At 40.2% G+C, this 17,953-nt stretch overlaps 1 protein-coding gene across 1 annotated transcript; it reads left to right on the top strand.

Annotated features, from left to right (window-relative positions):
- Nucleotides 1–9,415: 9,415 nt before the first annotated feature.
- Nucleotides 9,416–10,321, top strand: LOC147496298 (uncharacterized). The gene has a single exon (XM_086562533.1). It carries the CDS (start codon nt 9,416–9,418, stop codon nt 10,319–10,321), a length of 906 nt encoding a protein of 301 aa, XP_086418659.1.
- Nucleotides 10,322–17,953: the final 7,632 nt, after the last annotated feature.

The raw sequence follows: 17,953 nt of genomic DNA, 5'->3' as shown, positions 1-17,953 counted from the left end.
TTGAGAGATAACCTCTACAGAGAGACAACCCTGTAAAGAGATAAGAGTGATCTAGTAAGGTGAGAGACTGAAATGAGAGATTGTAATCTTCCTTTCCACTTTATAAAGAACTAGCTCTTGTGGAAGTAGGCACCATTGGCCTAACCACGGTATATTTTTGTGTTGTGGTATGTGTTTAATTCTACTTTACATTATTATCTGTTGTTAATAGTTTTTTAGCGAGTTGGGCATGTTAGTATAGATTGTAGTTGATATTTAGAACTTGTCTGGAGTTGAATTGAGTTCAAATACAAGTTATTTGTGTAGTGGGGAATCGATTGGTATTGGTATAAACCCCCAACACTCCCCACCCTTGGTGTGCGCTTCTATAAGTAGAAATAATCCTTGCTTCATTTTGTTCATGGAAGTAGTTGGTGGTTCTCTCACGTCTGTCTTCCCAAATATCCTCAGTACTTCTTCGTTTGCATAGAAGTAGTTAGCCTTATTCAGGTCTAGTTCTTTCTGAAGAACAGTTGTTACCAGTGCATCGTTATCCGGATCTTCATCAACATTATTCTTACCTTTAATGAGATCTTCAAGAGTGCCTTCTCGATATTGCCATAGACATCCCCTTCTTCAAAACTTAAGGTCTTGCTTTAGTAGCCTTTGTATTTGTTTCATTAACATAACCTATGCAGGAGCTCCAAGTTCCTTTTGCCATTGAATCTGGAAGGAACATTTACTGGAATTTTTTACTTTTGATTAAGTAAATTTTATATTCCATTCTTTGTGCTGCTAATGTTGATAATGCTCTGTCAATTTTTGAAGCTAGTCTACCCCCACCTATCTGGTTAGTGCTCATTACAACAGGTCAGCCCAAGCCCCACTATTTTGAACTTCTACTAGGGTAACGTTCATAGCGTTGTGATGAAATTATTTATTGCGAGTTGGTTAGGTGGTCTACTGCTTTCTTCTTTATAATAGAAGCACAGTTAAAAGTCTCCAATAAATCTAAGAGATCAAGGCCATTTGATTCAATTAAAGGTCCACCGACGGATTAAATCAAAACTACTCGACTCTAGTAAATCCTTTTTAAAATTCTGAAGCAGTCTCCTTTCTTGCTCCTCTCCATAACAGAATCTTTTTTAGAAGAAGTGGAGAGTTCTTGTGGCTTTGTTTCCCCCCCCTCCCTTTAAGCACTAGTAATACTATCCGTGTAGTAATTCAATTATTTCCCAACTCTGATAATCACTAGTATACTATGCTTCAAAGTGCTTAAAAATTTCTGTCTATGATGATTTTGAAGTATACTTCTGATCACTTTAATTCTGATTCAGTGGAATTTGTTGCAGGGAAATCTGACCGTGCATGATGTGAATTTGGGACGTGTTCTACTAATTAGTTGAAAAACCACAAGTCATGTGTGGGATGCTTCCGTCTAGAATTAATATTTTCTATTTTAGTTTCTATCTATTATGTTCAGTTAATCGGGAACTTATATATATATATATATACACACACACACTAGAAAGTAGACCCGTGGCATACGCACCGGCTCTTTTAAAAATTTGCTCAACAATCATAACAAATCGTGATTCCTGTTTTCGTCGCTAACCTATTTTAATTTCCTAACAAATTATTTTAATCAAGTCTTAAAAACCCGTTTTAATTTCTTAACAAATTGTTTTAATTAAGTTTTAAAAACTCGTGTTTTTTAATTGGGGGAGGAATCACATTTTAATTTGGAAATAAAGAGTTTTTATGCTACTATTTGAGTTTTGGTTTTAAAAAGAAAAGCGATTCCCGTTTGAAGTTGGATTCTAAATGGAAAAGAGTTTCCCATTTTAAGTTAACTATTAAGTTGATGACGTGGAATTTTAATAGAGCTCGAAAAATACTCTTTGTAGGAGCTTTAATATTAAGATATAGATATATATATTATGCTCGGGTTATTTATAACCATCGGGTGTTTAAATACTTTTGATCATGGCGCTTCTTGATACTTTCACATCAGTAGTGTTACATTACAAATTTGAATAGGTGCAATTATTTCCTTACATGGCCAATTTACAATATGCTAAAAAAGTCTGTGCTACCAAGTAGAAGAAATCCTATTAAAGGTCATGATTACTAGATAAATGGTATAGCAGTGGGTGTGAGGGCAGTGTAATAATTCTTTTCTATTATATGTAGAGACAAAATAGTGGGAGAGAGCATGAAGAAATGAGGAAATATATATTGTTTCATTATTTTTTTCGGTTACTAAATCGCATGGCGGTGGGTCAGTGGGTGTGAGGGCGGTGTGGTGTAATAATTATTTTCTATTATCTGTAGAGAGAATAGTGGGAGAGAGCGCGAAGAGACGAGGAAATGTATAATATTTCATTTTTTTTTTTTCAGTTACCAAATTTTATTTGCAGGTGTATTTTGGGTGGGATGGGGGGTTTCTCACGAGATACCTTTTCACATGTACATTCATTTTTTCTCACTGAGAAACCATAAGAAAATTAAGAAGAAATGGCAAATTACTTAGTAGCCTCTACCTGCATCACAAAAACAATAAACAGTACATTAATATTCAAAGACCAAAATGAACAATGATTTTGGGACCTTCTGAGACTTTGCTTATTATTATTGCTTCTAATCTAGATAGTGAATAGGAGGGTAAAGTGTTTAAGAGTTCTTAGAGAGCATAAGAAAGTTTTAGGGTGGACTATTGCTAATATTAATGATATATACCCAACTGATTGTATACATCAAATTCATCTCGAGTAAAAACTAAAACCAAATTGTGAGATGTAGTGACGGTTTAATCCTAACATGAGAGAGGTAGAGAGAGTCGAGGTGCTCAAGTTGTTGGATGCGAGTATTATTTACCCCATCACACCCCACATGGGGTGAATATCGTAAGTTGAACTTGGCTATAGTTTTAGGGCGTTTTTGCATTAAATATCATAAGTTAAGCTTGGATGAGAGTCGAGGTGCTCAAGTTTTAGGGTGTTTTTGCATTAAATATCGTAAGTTGAACTTGGCTATAAGGAAAAATCATTTTTCCAACATGCCCTACATTAATGTAAAAATTGGCTTTCCAACATGCAGAAAATATGCAGACACATGTTTGAGTAAATTTGAGAAATTATTACATTAGGTCAAGTAGCATGGGTGACATTGAACTTGCCTTAGTGAAAGACAACTGGATTTACTTTGATGATAAGAAGACTTGATGTATTTGAATTGTTAGCTGTACGTTGGTGTAAACCTAGACAATTTTCCCCACACAATAACTTCTCTACACAGTTGGCCGGTTTCCAAGTTTGTGTTTGTTTTGGCCTTGAACACCTCTTAGTGTCATGAGTGCTTTTGAAACTTTGGCCCTCAATAACTTCACACTTACATAGGTGATTCCTATAAAGAGTATCTTGTTATACTCTACTTGGACAACATAACTTTCCAAGATATGGAACTCTTTAAAAGCTTATCCGAATTCTCTTAGTTCTCTTGGCAGATGTGCACTTTCTTATCATAGGAATGGCAAAAAGTGTATGTTACTCTCCCGTGCTAGCTGAATCACAAACATAATTAAGTTTTCCAAATTGAACAACTAAGTTGGGTTTTCCACTATGAAGACTCTTAATTAAGGCAAAGGCTTAAATTGACTGAAATTTTTTCTGGGGTAATTTCCTGAACATGACCCTCATAATGCACATTGTGCTTCAACCGGACACGCCTTTTAATTTTGACTTTTTCAACGATATTTTTACCATTTTACCCTTGCATGCAACAATCTCTCCTCCTGCAACACTCTCTTTCCTACTGCAAGACTCTCTCTCCTATTTGTACTTTTGATGTTGACATGAGCATTTCTGTGACCCGTTAGATCATCTTAGACTTATGTACAAGCGATTAGTGACCGTTGGATTTTGACCAACACAAAAACAAAACGTTGTAGTTATTTACCCTTGTATAATTAGCTATCGATTGAATACAAGAGTAGCAATTTACATATCTACTATCAGCAAGAATTTCATTGTGTCTGCACAAACATGAAAGATAACTCATACCTCATTTTTTGTGCTAGCCTCAAAAAGTTTACACAAAGCTCCAAAGCTTTCTGTTTTTTTTTTCTTCTTTCTCTTGATTGTCTAGCTTCTCTTCCTTTTTGATTTTTTTAAGGTTTGTCATGGAGGAGAACAACACAAGCCTTGATAATGATATAGTTCTTATTGTTTATTGATTTGTTTTGAGGTTTGTTTTGTTTGTAGCTGTTACTACTGTTGAGTTGGGTTGTTTTTACGTGGTAGTGTATTGATTTTATAAGGTATGTTGTTTTAAGGTTGGTTAAAAAGTTCCATGCTTCTGTTTACCGTTTCCATGTTGATTTTATTGTTATTGATATGGTATTTATATAAGTGCAGTCATAAATGTAGAAGAATAAATAATAAATATGATAACTTTATTGGTATCTCATTAAAAGCATATATCTTTATAGTACGTACTGACTTTGCATTTTTCCAAGTTTCTCATTTGATATGCTTATTTGTTATGATGGAGAGATGAAAGTCGACAAACATGGTGTAATGAAGTATATATATAGGTGGCAAGGTGAAACTGAGAGTGTTTGATGTGGATGGTTCCTTCAAAAGATTCATGTGTCTTGTGGAAGGTGTGTCCTCGCGCAAGAGATCGACTTTTTCTGTGAGGTATTTGATGAACAAGTCCCCTAGTAGAATCGATGAAGAAACCGATTACGTGAACATGATTAAGAAGCAAGAAGACTCCAAGCAAAGCAATGAGAGTTTGGGTTCTCAATGAAGTAACCGTTATCACACCAAATGGTCGGGGAGCAAGAGAAAGTAGAAGATCAAGTGGTGTACCTAGTGTGATGAATAAAAAAGTATGTACTAAGTTGTTTAAACAAGAAGTGGCAAGAAGGACTTCTCCTGGATCAAGTGGTGGAAAAAAAAAACTAGTATGAAGAATAAACAAGTTCGTAATGAGCTGTTTAAAGAAGAAGTGCCAAGAACTGCTTCTCCTCGATCAAGTGGTGTACAAGCTAGTATGAAGAATAAACAAGAAGTGCCAAGAACTGCTTCTCCTCGATCAAGAGGTGGACAACCTACTATGAAGAATCAAGTATGTTCTAAGTTGTTTAATATATAAATTAGACGAATTACTTCTCCTAGAAAACAATCTCTTTTGAAAGAAAAGGTGCTAGCTCGACAGAAACGTTCATTCGACCTTGTGGACGAACCAATAGGTAAATGAGAAACTAGATTTACGTTATAGTTATTTAATTACTTCTAGTACATGCTTTTATTGCTGACAATTATAAATGTTTTGTTTACTAGACAGCCCGCTTGAACAACCGTCAGCTGAGACTCATCAACTGGAAGATGTAGAGATTCATGAGGTCGATGAAAGGATCCCACACAGCTTTTCAACGTTCCAAAAGGTCATGGGAGGTGAGGGTTGGCCAGCATTATGTACAAGTGTAAAAGAATAAGTTACTGATATTGCTTATCCAGTTACTGACTGTTTCATCATTACTGTTTTAGATTTATTCCACAAGGGAAGCTCAATTGAACTTGGTTCTTCAGGGAGAAAAGAAGCAATCATACTGCCATTAACCAATATTGAAGGTGTGCGACTTTTGTCTTTCAAGGGGTAATATAGTATTGTTGCTGATAGTCAATGCACTAATAGTTGACTTATTGTAAAGGAATTGAATGCGGGTGATGATCCGCCTGGAGTTGCAGATGATGACTTTGATTCCCAAAATCCGTATAGAGATACAGCTGACATTCCTGAAGAATACATAATTGCCAGTCCCTGGAGTAATGAGGATTTTGAGGATGAATTTCAAATTGAAAATGATGATGAAGTTCAAATAGTAAATGATGGAGTAGTTGAAGAAGGTGGTTCAGCAGAAATTGTGGTAGTTGATGATAATGATGTTGATCCAATTCAAGTATTGCGTTGAGATGATGCTGATTGTTGGTCGACTCCAAACCGTAGTCAAGAGTATTTATGAGGGGACACACCTATGATAGTAGTGAACGATGGTGAAGGGGAAAGTGATATTGATTTTGAAATGGAGGGAATAGTTGATGTTGTGTTGTTTGGTGCTAAAGATCTGAATTGCGAAGACCTACATCAATGATATAATCCTGGATGTGGCCAGAGTTCAAAAACCCCTACAAATCATACAAATCAAAGGGAGGTTCCAATTCCTTGTAATGTGGGGTTGAAGTTTGTTTCCCCTAAAGTAGGTCAGCACTATGCTACTCGAGATGATCTCGTGAAAGACATGAAATCTTATGCAATTGCACACATGTTCAATTTACGCCGTGTCAATACTAACGCCCAAAGGGTGGTGATGAAGTGTAAGGCAACAGACTATCCATTTCATTTATATGCAAAACCAATGTCTGGGTCTGATATATGGGTTGTGGTCACTTTTAGAGAGGCACACACTTGTGCACAAGATAAGGTTGCTTCAACAAATCCACAAGCTGACGCAAAGTGGGTTTCAGAAATTATTAAGTCGTAACTTAGAGATAATGAGGAATTGACTGCAAAGAACCTGCAGTTGGAGTTGAAACACACACACCTAACTGAAGTATCTTATAAAGTTGCTTGGAGAGCTAGGGAAATTGTAATGGAAAAGGCAACTCCGTTGTAACTATCAGCAAGTCATTAGCCAAATGTTAGCTATATGTAACTACATCTACAATATCCCTTCTACTTTTGTTATTTTTTTTATGCAGATAAGGGGAAGCTTCAGTCAATCGTACCAGTTGTTGCCAACTTATTTTAAAGAACTTAAGAAAATTGATCCAGATTATCACACTGATCTAATAACAACAAGTGAGCACAAGTTTGAACAATTGTTTGTAAGTTATGGCGTGACTATCCGTGCGTACAAAAGGTGCCTTCGACCTTTGATAATGATCGATGGAACTTTCATGAAGGGTAGATACAAGTTCGTCATCCTCACTGCTCTTGCTACTGATGGAGATAGCCACTGCTTTCCAATTGCAGTTGTCGTGGTCCCAAAAGAGAACAATGAACATTGGGATTGGTTTCTTGAGAAATTAAGGGATGTTGTCGTTGGTTCCACAAATAAGTTCGTCGTTTTATTTGATAGGCATGCAAGCATTCTTCAAGGCATGCCAAAAATCCTCCCAAATATTTTCCATTGCTTTTGTGCACAACATATCTCTAACAATATCAGTAAAGAAGAGACCAAAGGGTGGGTTAAGCAGGCGGCATAAACTTATGACAAAAGTGAATTTGTTAGAATCATGAGCCGCATTTGGTGTAGCGACAATAAAGGATACAGAAAACTTATTAAGATTCCAAAGGAAAGCTGGTCATTTGCCTTTGCTGAAATGAGAAGGTATGACATTTGTTACACAAATCATATAGAGAGCTGGAATAAGATGATTTTGTCTAAGCGAGCTATGCCAATTACTTCTCTGCTATATGGAATTCGAATGAACATAATGAGACACTTTTATGACTATCAGGTGATGGCATCAAAACTAAAGACAAAGCTAACCAGATCAGCTGAGGAGGTAATCATTTCCTCCCGATATGTTAGTCGACCATTCATAGCATTAAGGGCTAGTGAGTATGTCTACTCGATTACCAGCTTAGAGTGTACCGATACGGTAGACCTACTTCACAGATGTTGTAGTTGTGGTTTCTTTCAAAAAGTAGGTCTTCCATGCAACCATGCGATGAATGCCATCGACAATGCAAAGTTCAATGTGTATGACTATTGCCTGCCATGGTACTCAAACTTAGGTGACATTATTTTGTGAATGGTCATATACATTATATCATTCGCATTCCACTGCCATGACTCTCTCAGTCCTATTGATGATCCGAGGGCAGCGATGGGGCCGAGAACTAACGTTACTCATTCCATATATCCTTCGCAGTATATCTCTCTTCTTTTACACTGAGAGAGGGCATCTGTGGTGGTCATATTCGTGACCTGAGAGGTTAGTGGTGGCAAGTGGACCGGATGCGGTATAGTATAGAACAAACATGCTGCAGGGGATCAGATCCGTGAAATCCTAACTGCTAAGGAACCGACGCGATACGTGGAGAGCGAGAGCGGAATCCTAACTACTAGGAAACTGACGCGATACGTGGAGAGCAAAGAAACACTGGATGAAAGGGAGATCGACAAACCACAAGAGAGAGGGCGGGGGTTAGAAAGAGAAAAGAAGTTATAAAGGAGAGAGAGAGAAGGAAAAGAGACCAAGAAAAAGAGAGGAAAGAGAGAAGAGAAAGGAGAGAAAAGAAAACTGAGACAGGTGATCTTAGAGGTTGTAATATTTGGTAATACATTTGGCCCTGTCTGTGGGGACAGAGAGAAAATGGCCACCGTGCGAAAAGAGGAGTAGGAAGACCTAAGAAAGTAGCAGGTCGAGAGGCGGTAGAGGAACCAGAAAGTGCTGAGATGGAAGGGATAGGGGAAGAAGAGATATCAGATGTGGCGGCAGATGCCACCAGACTTCTCCAAGATGAGATAGTTAGGCTAAGGAACGAGAATGACAAGTTGAGAAAAGAGAGGGAGGTCACACATGGGGAAACAGAACTGGGGAATCCTCGAGGTAGTGAAGTGGAGGGGGAGAATGAAGAATACCCGATACCGGACGCAGAACAAATAGCGGGCATCACACTGGAGGTAGTCCAGGTGATGATTGAGAAAGATAGGGAAGTGAACCGCGTAGCAGAAAAAGCGAACCAAAGCGCCGCACAAAAAGTGGTTGCGAGTTTCAATAAAAACCCACTGGCAGATTCGATATGGAATTCGAAAGTACCTAAAAGGTTCACCCAACCAAGTTTGAGTGGTATGATGGGAAAGGAGACCCGACTAATAATTTGCATCATTTTTCTGCAACAGATGCCGCTATGGCAGGAAAGTAAGTATAATGGACTCCGCTGTATGATGTTCCCTGCTAGTCTTAAGGGGGGAGCTTCAAACTGGTATTACAAGTTGGCTTCGTGGAACATCAATAGATTTGAAGAGCTAGAGCGCGCCTTTGTAGATCACTTCATACACCAGAAAAGGAGGGTGGTTGATATCGCTGCCCTATTCAACATCAAGCAGAGGTTAGCGGAATCATTAAGGGAGTTTCTATGCAGATTTAAAGAAGAGACACTGAGGGTGGAAAATCTGGATGAACACACAGCGGTCATTGCCTTCCAGCACGGCTTGAGGTCGGGAACTAGAGTCCACGAGTCGGTTTCCAAAATCGAAATCACTACTTTGCATGCTCTGTATCCAAAGGTAGAAAAATACATACGATATGAGGACATAATGTAGAGGAATGTGAAGGAACAGAAGAAATTAGGGAAGGCAGTGCAAGATGTAGACAGAGATGACCGAAAGGGTAAGGGTAAGATAGAGGAAAGGGAAATGGGATCATATAGAGGGGAGACCCGAGGACCAGAGAGGACTGGGGATCGAGGCAGGAGGGATATCAGAGAGAGGAAGCCATATCGCGAAATAGAGCAAACTCCTCTTAACAGGCCGTTAGAGGAGATCTTACCGCTAATTAAGAGGCAACAATATTATGAGGGTCCGCGTAGTACACCAGGGGAAATAGAAGGGAAACCATTTTGTCTGTATCATCAGATTAGGAACCATGCCACTAATGAATGTTATGCTTTGAAGTGGCTGGTGGAAAGAATGATTGAGAAGGGGATGCTTAGGGAATTTGTCGCGGAGGTTCGGCAAACCGAGAGAGTGTCGGCTCCGGCTAGAATCTTGGTAACTATCAATGTCATTTTTAGTGGAGAAACAATGGGGAGAAATGCACACAGAGACATGATAAGAAAGACAGCGAGTTTACAGCAAGTTAATGAGGTAATGAGCATACCGCGGTTAGTCGGTGAAACCGCGATGGGCGAGGAAACCATAATGTTTACCCCAAAAGACCTAGAGCCGGTAATCTCACCGCATGAGGATGCCTTGGTGATCACTATAGCGATCGGTAATTATCTGGTAAAGAGGGTGTTGATAGACTGTGGAAGTTCGGTGGATTTGTTGTTCAAAGGGGCCATGGAGGAAATAAACATCGCTAGAGATCAGCTGAAAGCCCCTCAAACAAATTTGTTTGGGTTCAACGGCAGCATGACAGAGCCCATGGGGGAATTAGTGTTACTCATAACAGCTGGTCTGACGACTGTATTCACAAGATTCATGGTGGTGGACACTAATTCCCAATATAATGCAATCCTAGGGAGAAGATGGATCCATGAAATGAAGTCCGTCGACATATTATTAAGTGATCCGCTTCCCCACGAATGGGGGAATTTATGAAATAAGAGGGGATCAAGTTGCTGTGCAGAACATCCATCAAGTGACCGAGAAAAATATGGTTCGAGGTACTAAGGGGGAGGGTTCAGTTCGCGAAGACGAACCAACATAGCAATTACAGGAGGCGGCCGCGAAGGAAGTCTATGAAACTCCGATGGAGTCGAAAATGTTGGATGAAATTGAGATAGTGAACCTTGGAGTTGCAGACAAGGAGAAATTTACATCGGTGGGGTCTAACTTGGCGGAGGAATGGAAGGGGAAGTTGGTGCAGTTTTTGGCAGAGAATACAGATATATTTGCATGGGTAATTGAGGATATCATGGGGTTAGACCCAGAGTTTGCCTGTCATCACCTGCATATGAATGAAGATGCGAAACCTGTAAGGCGAAAAATGAGAAGTGTGACACCAAAGTATGTTGAGGGGATTCGTGAAGAAGTTACACGATTTAAGGGGGCTGGGATAATAAGGGATGTAGAGTTCACAGAATGGTTGTCCAATGTGGTCACGATTCCGAAAAAGAACGGCAAAGTTAGAATGTGTGTTGATTTTACAGACGTGAACAAAGAGTGTCCTAAAGATTGTTATCCTATGCCTCGGGCGGATGAATTAGTAGACAGAATGGCAGGTTTCAAAGTATTTTCTTTCATGGACCCGTCCATGGGTTACAATCAGGTCGTGATGTTCGGTCCAGATCAAGAGAAGACAACATTTGTAGTAGAAGGTGGTATCTACTGCTACACGAGGATGGCCTTCGGTTTAAAAAATGTGGGGGCCATATTTCAGCGGTTAGGAGAAAAGATGTTTGAAAGCAAGATTCAGAAGGGGATAGAGATATATATCGACGACATGGTGGAAAAAAGCATGTCGGAAGTGGAACACTTAAAAGGTCTCCAGGAGACTTTTGACATACTGCGAATGTATAAGCTGAAACTCAATCCCGAGAAGTGCACGTTTGGGGTAATTTCAGGAAAGTTTCTGGGTTATATAGTCACTCACCGAGGCATAGAGGCAAATCCCGAGCAGATTCGATCACTAGTAGAAATACTGTCTCCTCAGAATGTGAAAGAAGTACAATGGTTGGTTGGAAGGGTCGCGGCACTTAATAGATTCATTTCCAAATCGTCGGACAAATGCCGACCATTATATCGTTTGCTGAGGAAAATGCCAGATTTCCAGTGGACTGTGGAGTGCGAATGTGCCTTTCAGGAATTGAAGAGGTACTTAGGAAAGGCACCCTTGTTGTCACGACCTGAACAGGGGGAGAAATTGTACTTGTACTTGGGAGTCACTGAATACGCGGTAAGCTCAGTCCTTGTGCGAGTTGTCGATAAAGTCGAAAAACCAGTTTACTTTCAAAGTAAAACCCTGCAGGACGTGGAGACCCGGTATAGTAGGATTGAGAAATACACCTTGGCTTTGATATTTTCAGCATTAAAGTTGAAGCCTTACTTCGAGGCACATTTAGTGGTGGTAGTAACAAATTTGCCCTTCAAGCAAGCATTGAAGGCAGAGAAGTCAGGCAGAATGCTAAAGTGGGCGATAATGCTCAGTTCTTATGAGATTCAGTACCAAATCAGAACAACAGAAAAGGCGCAAGCTATGGCAGAGTTTCTGGCAGAATTCCCTGTCGAGGACCCAACTTGGGGAGAGGAAATGGTCATGGAATAGGAAGGGGAGGTTAGTCGCGACCCTTTGGATCTTTGGGATGCGCGGAACTGATGGAGAGTTTTCACCAATGGCTCCTTTACAGATACAGGGAATGGAATTGGAGTCATCTTGGTGACTCCTGAGAACACACGTCTAGAGTTATCGATGAAACTGGGATTTGCCGTTTCTAATAATAAGCCTGAATACGAAGCGGTGATAGCAGGTTTGGATTTGGCTAAAGATTTAGGGGTGAGCAAATTGTCTGTGTACTCCAATTCAAACTTGGTAATTTGTCAGGCGAATGGAGGGTTTGTAGCCCGCTGCCCACGAATGGTGAAATATTTGGAGGTCTTACAAAGAAAGGCAAACAGGTTCACCAAGATCAAGTTTACCCACTTAGGCTGCGCTGAGAACAGACACGCCGACACATTGGCTTATGTGGCAGCAGTGCTTCCTGGGACAGAGGGTCGGTTTATTGAAGTAAGGGTTTTGAGTAAGCCAAGTATTTCAGAGGAGGAAGGGGTTTGGTTAACCACTGAGAGGGATATGGGTTGGATGGAACCCATACTGACTTTCCTGATGGGAGTAGAGATAGAGAACAAGCAAGAGAGGCGTAAGATGGAACAGGTAGTTCGAAGGTAGATATTAGTAGAGGGGGATTTGTATAGGAGAAATTTCAGCGGGCCACTGTTAAAATGTATAGGGCCGTAGCAGTGTCAAGAGCTGTTGGCTGAAATGCACGAAAGGGACTGCGGGAGCCATTTGGCCGGGCGAACAACAACACACCGGATGATATCACAGGGGTATTTTTGGCCCCATATGAAGAGAGATGACACGGAGTATGCAAAGAGATGTGAAAAGTGCTAGCAATTTTCTCCGCTAATACATTCACCAGCGGAGCCGTTACATAATGTGTTCAGTCCTTGGCCATTCGCCATGTGGGGACTGGATATTGTGGGACCTCTGCCCATGGCGAGCGGAAAAAGGAGATTTATGTTGCCCGCTACCGATTATTTTACCAAGTGGGTAGAGAGTGTGGCATTACAATAGGTTAAGGAAGAAAACGTAAAGAATTTCTTGTAGGAGAATATCATATGTAGGTTTGAGCTTTCATACTGTCATCGCGGATAATGACACTCAGTTTACAGGGGGAAAGGTGCGAGAGTTCCTTCAGGCATTCAGGGTGAAGTAGGGGTCCTTTGCCCCCTACAATCCTGAAGGAAATGGGCAGGCAGAGTCATCAAACAAAACTATAATGGATAATCTAAAGAAAAAATTGGAGTCGCGGAAAAGAGCGTGGGCGGATGAGTTAAATCACGTGCTATGGGCATATCGCACAACACCGCAAACCTCTACTAATGAATCTCCGTTCGCAATGGCGTATGGGGTAGAGGTGGTCATACCTGTAGAGATGATCGCGTTAACGACCCGAACAAGAGTTGTGGAAAGGGGAGTGAATGAGATGATATTAGCCATGGATTTGAATCTCAATGATGAAAGGAGAGAAGTAGCGCGCATTCGGTTGGAAGAGTACCTTCGGAGGCTACAGAGATAGTATGATAAACGAGTGAAACCGTGTACTTTCAAAGTTGGTGATTTCGTGCTGCACCGAGTTACACCCGTCACCAAGAAAGAGAATGAAGGTAAATTGGGGCCCAACTGGGAGGGACCATGTCACACCCCGAATTTCGATAGAATTCGGAAAAAACATTATTTGTTCCTGACTCTTCGATCTCCGAGGTGTGACGCACTCTCAACTCCCAAAAACCCATAAACAGTTTAAATAATGCGGATAATTAAAAACCAATAAAAATTTCAACTTAAACAAAAGTCATCTCCATTACAAAAATTTACAAATGAAAATGCAAATAACCTTATCTCAACTGAAAATCTATATCACCTCAAAGGAAAACAAGGCCTATCTTGAAATGCGATGCTAACGCAAAACCACAAGCAAAGAACCAATCTTCTTCAACACTAAACCTGTTAAGACTTATCAAACTGTGTTCATTTATCGAACACACCCGATAAGCAAACATGCAATCGGGTCAAGATTATAAAAAATGTTGGTGTGAGTAGCTCTAAAATACAACATATACTTATACATATATTTACACAATCTATAAGGCGCTTAGTTCCTCCACCAAGGCGCCTTAACTCCCAACAACTAATACGACATTCTTAACTACAATAGGTAAGGCAGGTAGTTCCTCCACTGAGGCGCCTTAACTTCCAACAACTAATACAACATACCATACATATAATAAAAAGGCATTTAGCTCCTCCACGTGGCGCCTTAGGTTCTAACTAAACCCAAGCATATACAATCATCTATCTAAAGATATATCATTTACCAACATATTACCATAATTATATTAATTAAGGCTTTCTTTGTGTGTCCCTAAAATTCACGTCGTATCTATGTCTTACCTAGTTTCCCTGGCTACCACAATCGCTACCCAACGCGAACATGTACATCCACATGCCTCCCCTTACATAATGAACCACTCCGTATGCGAACTACCCCCGGCGGGATGTCGCGACACCGTAACCCTCACACGGAAGCCATTATGCAAGAAATCGCCACTATTCGGCATAAAATATCGCCTCGCTTCTATTTTGTGAACGGAATACTCAAGCCACTATTCGCTACGCCGAAAGGGCATTCAGATTCATCAAACGCCGAAGGGCCAATCACATTACTTTACGAAGGCCATTCAGATTCACTAAAACGCCAGAAGGGCCAATCACATTACTTACGCCCGAAGGCCATTCAGATTCACTGAAATGCCAGAAGGGCCAATCACATTACTTACGCCCGAAGGCCATTCAGATTCACTGAAACGCCAGAAGGGCCAATCATATCACATACGCCCACACAAGGCAAATCACATGAGTTATGGTAGCGAGGTTCTAGGATTTTTGTTACGTAATTTATTCAGGTGTCATACATTTATGACTCATAAACATTCCACTATATCACGTGCAGGTCAAATACCTTATTGCACTAAGCCACAATATTTAGAAATATCTTAATTATATCTCGTAACTACTTTCATTCTTTCACGTGCCAATATATTATTGCACTAAGCCACAATCCCATGGGAAAATATCCACACATACTATACTACCTCATAGTAGCATCTCACATATAAAATAATGGAGCGTTTATACATTTATGTCTCCAAAACTATTAAATTATATATATATATATATATATATATATATATATATATATATATATATATATATATATCCCAACATATTATATAATGTCACAATATCAACGTCAAATCTTAATTAGATAATGACAACCAAAGTTATACAATCTTCTACAGTATTTTAGCATTTGATTTGTCCATACAATTTACAACATAAAATGTAGCACAATTAAACAGTCCACAATCAAATCCCAATACTAAAGTCCATAAATCTAAGTCCGTATATAATTTAATACTCATAAAAACATATATATCAAATTCTTATTATCAGAATTCCCCTCTAGTTACGTGCCAATATTATATTGCACTACTCACATCAAAACTTAATTAGATAATGACAAACAAGGTTATACAATGTTCGACAATATTTTATTATTACAATAGTCCATAAAATCAAATATGCGAAAAACTGGAAAAAGTCAACATTCCACAGTCAACGGTCAATGTCAACACGTCATGATCAAAGTCAACACATCATGGTTGAAGTCAAACTGTCATTGTCAAAGTCAAAGTCAACACGTCATGGTCAAAGTCAAACTGTCATTGTCAAAGTCAAACTGTCATTTCCATGTTCGACAGGTTCAGGGTCATAGCCATGGTTCATGGCTAAGGGCAAAGGTGCATGGCTCAAGGGCTCACGAACTAAGGAAATGGTTCGGACCCAACTGGCCAAGCCCAAACCTTAAAACCCAAAAGTCTAAATGGTGAAAGACCAATGTAGATCTATTTTAAATTATATGGACTGGCCTCAAACAATATTAGAAACTGGCCCAAAACAGTTAAGTGATTCAGCCCAAAAATTGAACTGAAACCGGCCCAAACTAAACATATAGAAAAATGGCCCAACCACTTAAAACAAAACCGGGCCCAACAACTTAAAAATAGAATTTTGGCCCAGCAACCATCTAAACAAGCTAAGCCCAACCAACCAAGGTTTAGGCCCAAATAGCAAGTGGATTCGGCCCAAGGCCCAACCACATCTACAGTGTCATCTTCTTCCCCAATTCTCTCCTCCACCAGCCACCAAATCGCGCCGGCCACCGACTCTCTTCTTCATCAAGTCGGTTCGACTCCTAAGGAAGAACCTAACATCTTTAATACATAAAACTCGATCTCATCTCCCTCACCAAGCAAGCACTCAATTAATTCGGCCAAATCGGGCAAGCCATTGATGCTCCCGAGCTTCAATGACCCCACACCTCACTACACCACCCAAACATCAACCCAACAACCTTCCCACACCGCAAAAAGTTCAAACAACGAAAATTACAAATTAACAACCAAACCCTCAGTATCACAGTAATGGCGTTTTTTACAGGGGAGGAGGTTTTGGGGGCTCGCGCCTCCCTTTACAACCAATCCAACCACCTACAAAACATAAGAACAGTTTAACCCGTATACAGAGACGACTTCTCTGTCTCGCGCCGCCATTGACGACTGTTCCAAGCTCCCACAGCCCCTCTCATCAATACTTACTCCTAAGTGTTGGTTCACCCCAAACACCTAGGTTATGACCACTGCAAATTTCGATTAGTAGACCTAACAATTTCTAACTCACGCCGCCATTGACGACTTCTTCCGAGTTCCAATAGTTCCAACTAGTTTCAATAATCACCCAAAAACAATATACCAATATTTAACTAGTTTAATAATAACATGACACGACGAAAAAGAATGAACAAATAAAACGATTTCGGTATACCGGGAAGTAGAAAAACTAACTACTCACCTGACGTAACAGCTCAACGAATCCCTCCTAGTCCGAGTCTCCGACGCTCTAGCCAACGAGCTTTCATCTCCGCCTCCATTTTTATTATTTTTTATTCTCCAAGAACCCTATTCTCTAGAACAATGTGTTTATATACTTGGGTCTGAAACCCAAGCCCAACACAGACTCGGGCCCAGAAACCAGGCCCACATATCCAAATCCAATCCAACCGATTTTTAAATAAATAATTTAAATAAATTAATAAATAAAATAAATAAATACGTATTTTAAATACGGGCGTTACAGACCATATGCCGTGATAGAAAATGGTACATCTGGAACTTATCGGTTGCAGACCTTAGCTGGGGAACGGATCGATAAACCGTGGAATATTAGACTATTGAAAAAGTTCCATGGATGAATCATTATTTAGTTTTTATTGTAAAAGAGAGGAGACTTGCTTTTAGTTATGGCCATTCACGCTTAGGAATGATATTTTGTGTTCAATATTATATCAATGAATAAAGAATGCACTTCTTCCAATTGTATTATGAGTATTGAGAATAACTTGGGGGCAACCCCATCAGGCTTCACAGCTAATCAAATACAGCGGGGGGAATGAGCCCTTCACGGACTCGATGTCCGAATCAACTTGGGGGCAAATAGAGATGCCCCCACCAAGCTTCACAACTGATCAAAGACAGCGGGGGGGATGAGCCCTTCTCGGACTCTATGTCCTAATCAACTTGGGGGCAACCCCATCAAGTTTCATAGATGATCAAAGACAGCGGGGGGATGAGCCCTTTGCAGACTTTATGTCTGAATCAACTTGGGGGCAACCCCATCAGGCTTCACAGCTAATCTAAGACAGCGGGGAGGGGGATGAGCACTTCGCGGACTCGATATCCGAATCGACTTGGGGGCAAATAGAGATGCCCCTTCCAGGCTTCACAACTGATCAAAGACAGGGGATGATCCCTTCGCGGACTCTATGTCCGAATCAACCTAGGGGCAACCCCATCAAGCTTCACAGCTGATCAAAGGGGGGGGGGGGGGTA

Source organism: Coptis chinensis, chromosome 5 (genome assembly GCF_015680905.1).
Source record: "Coptis chinensis isolate HL-2020 chromosome 5, ASM1568090v1, whole genome shotgun sequence".
Lineage (NCBI taxonomy): Eukaryota > Viridiplantae > Streptophyta > Magnoliopsida > Ranunculales > Ranunculaceae > Coptis > Coptis chinensis.
This window is presented reverse-complemented; position numbering and strand designations above follow the sequence as displayed.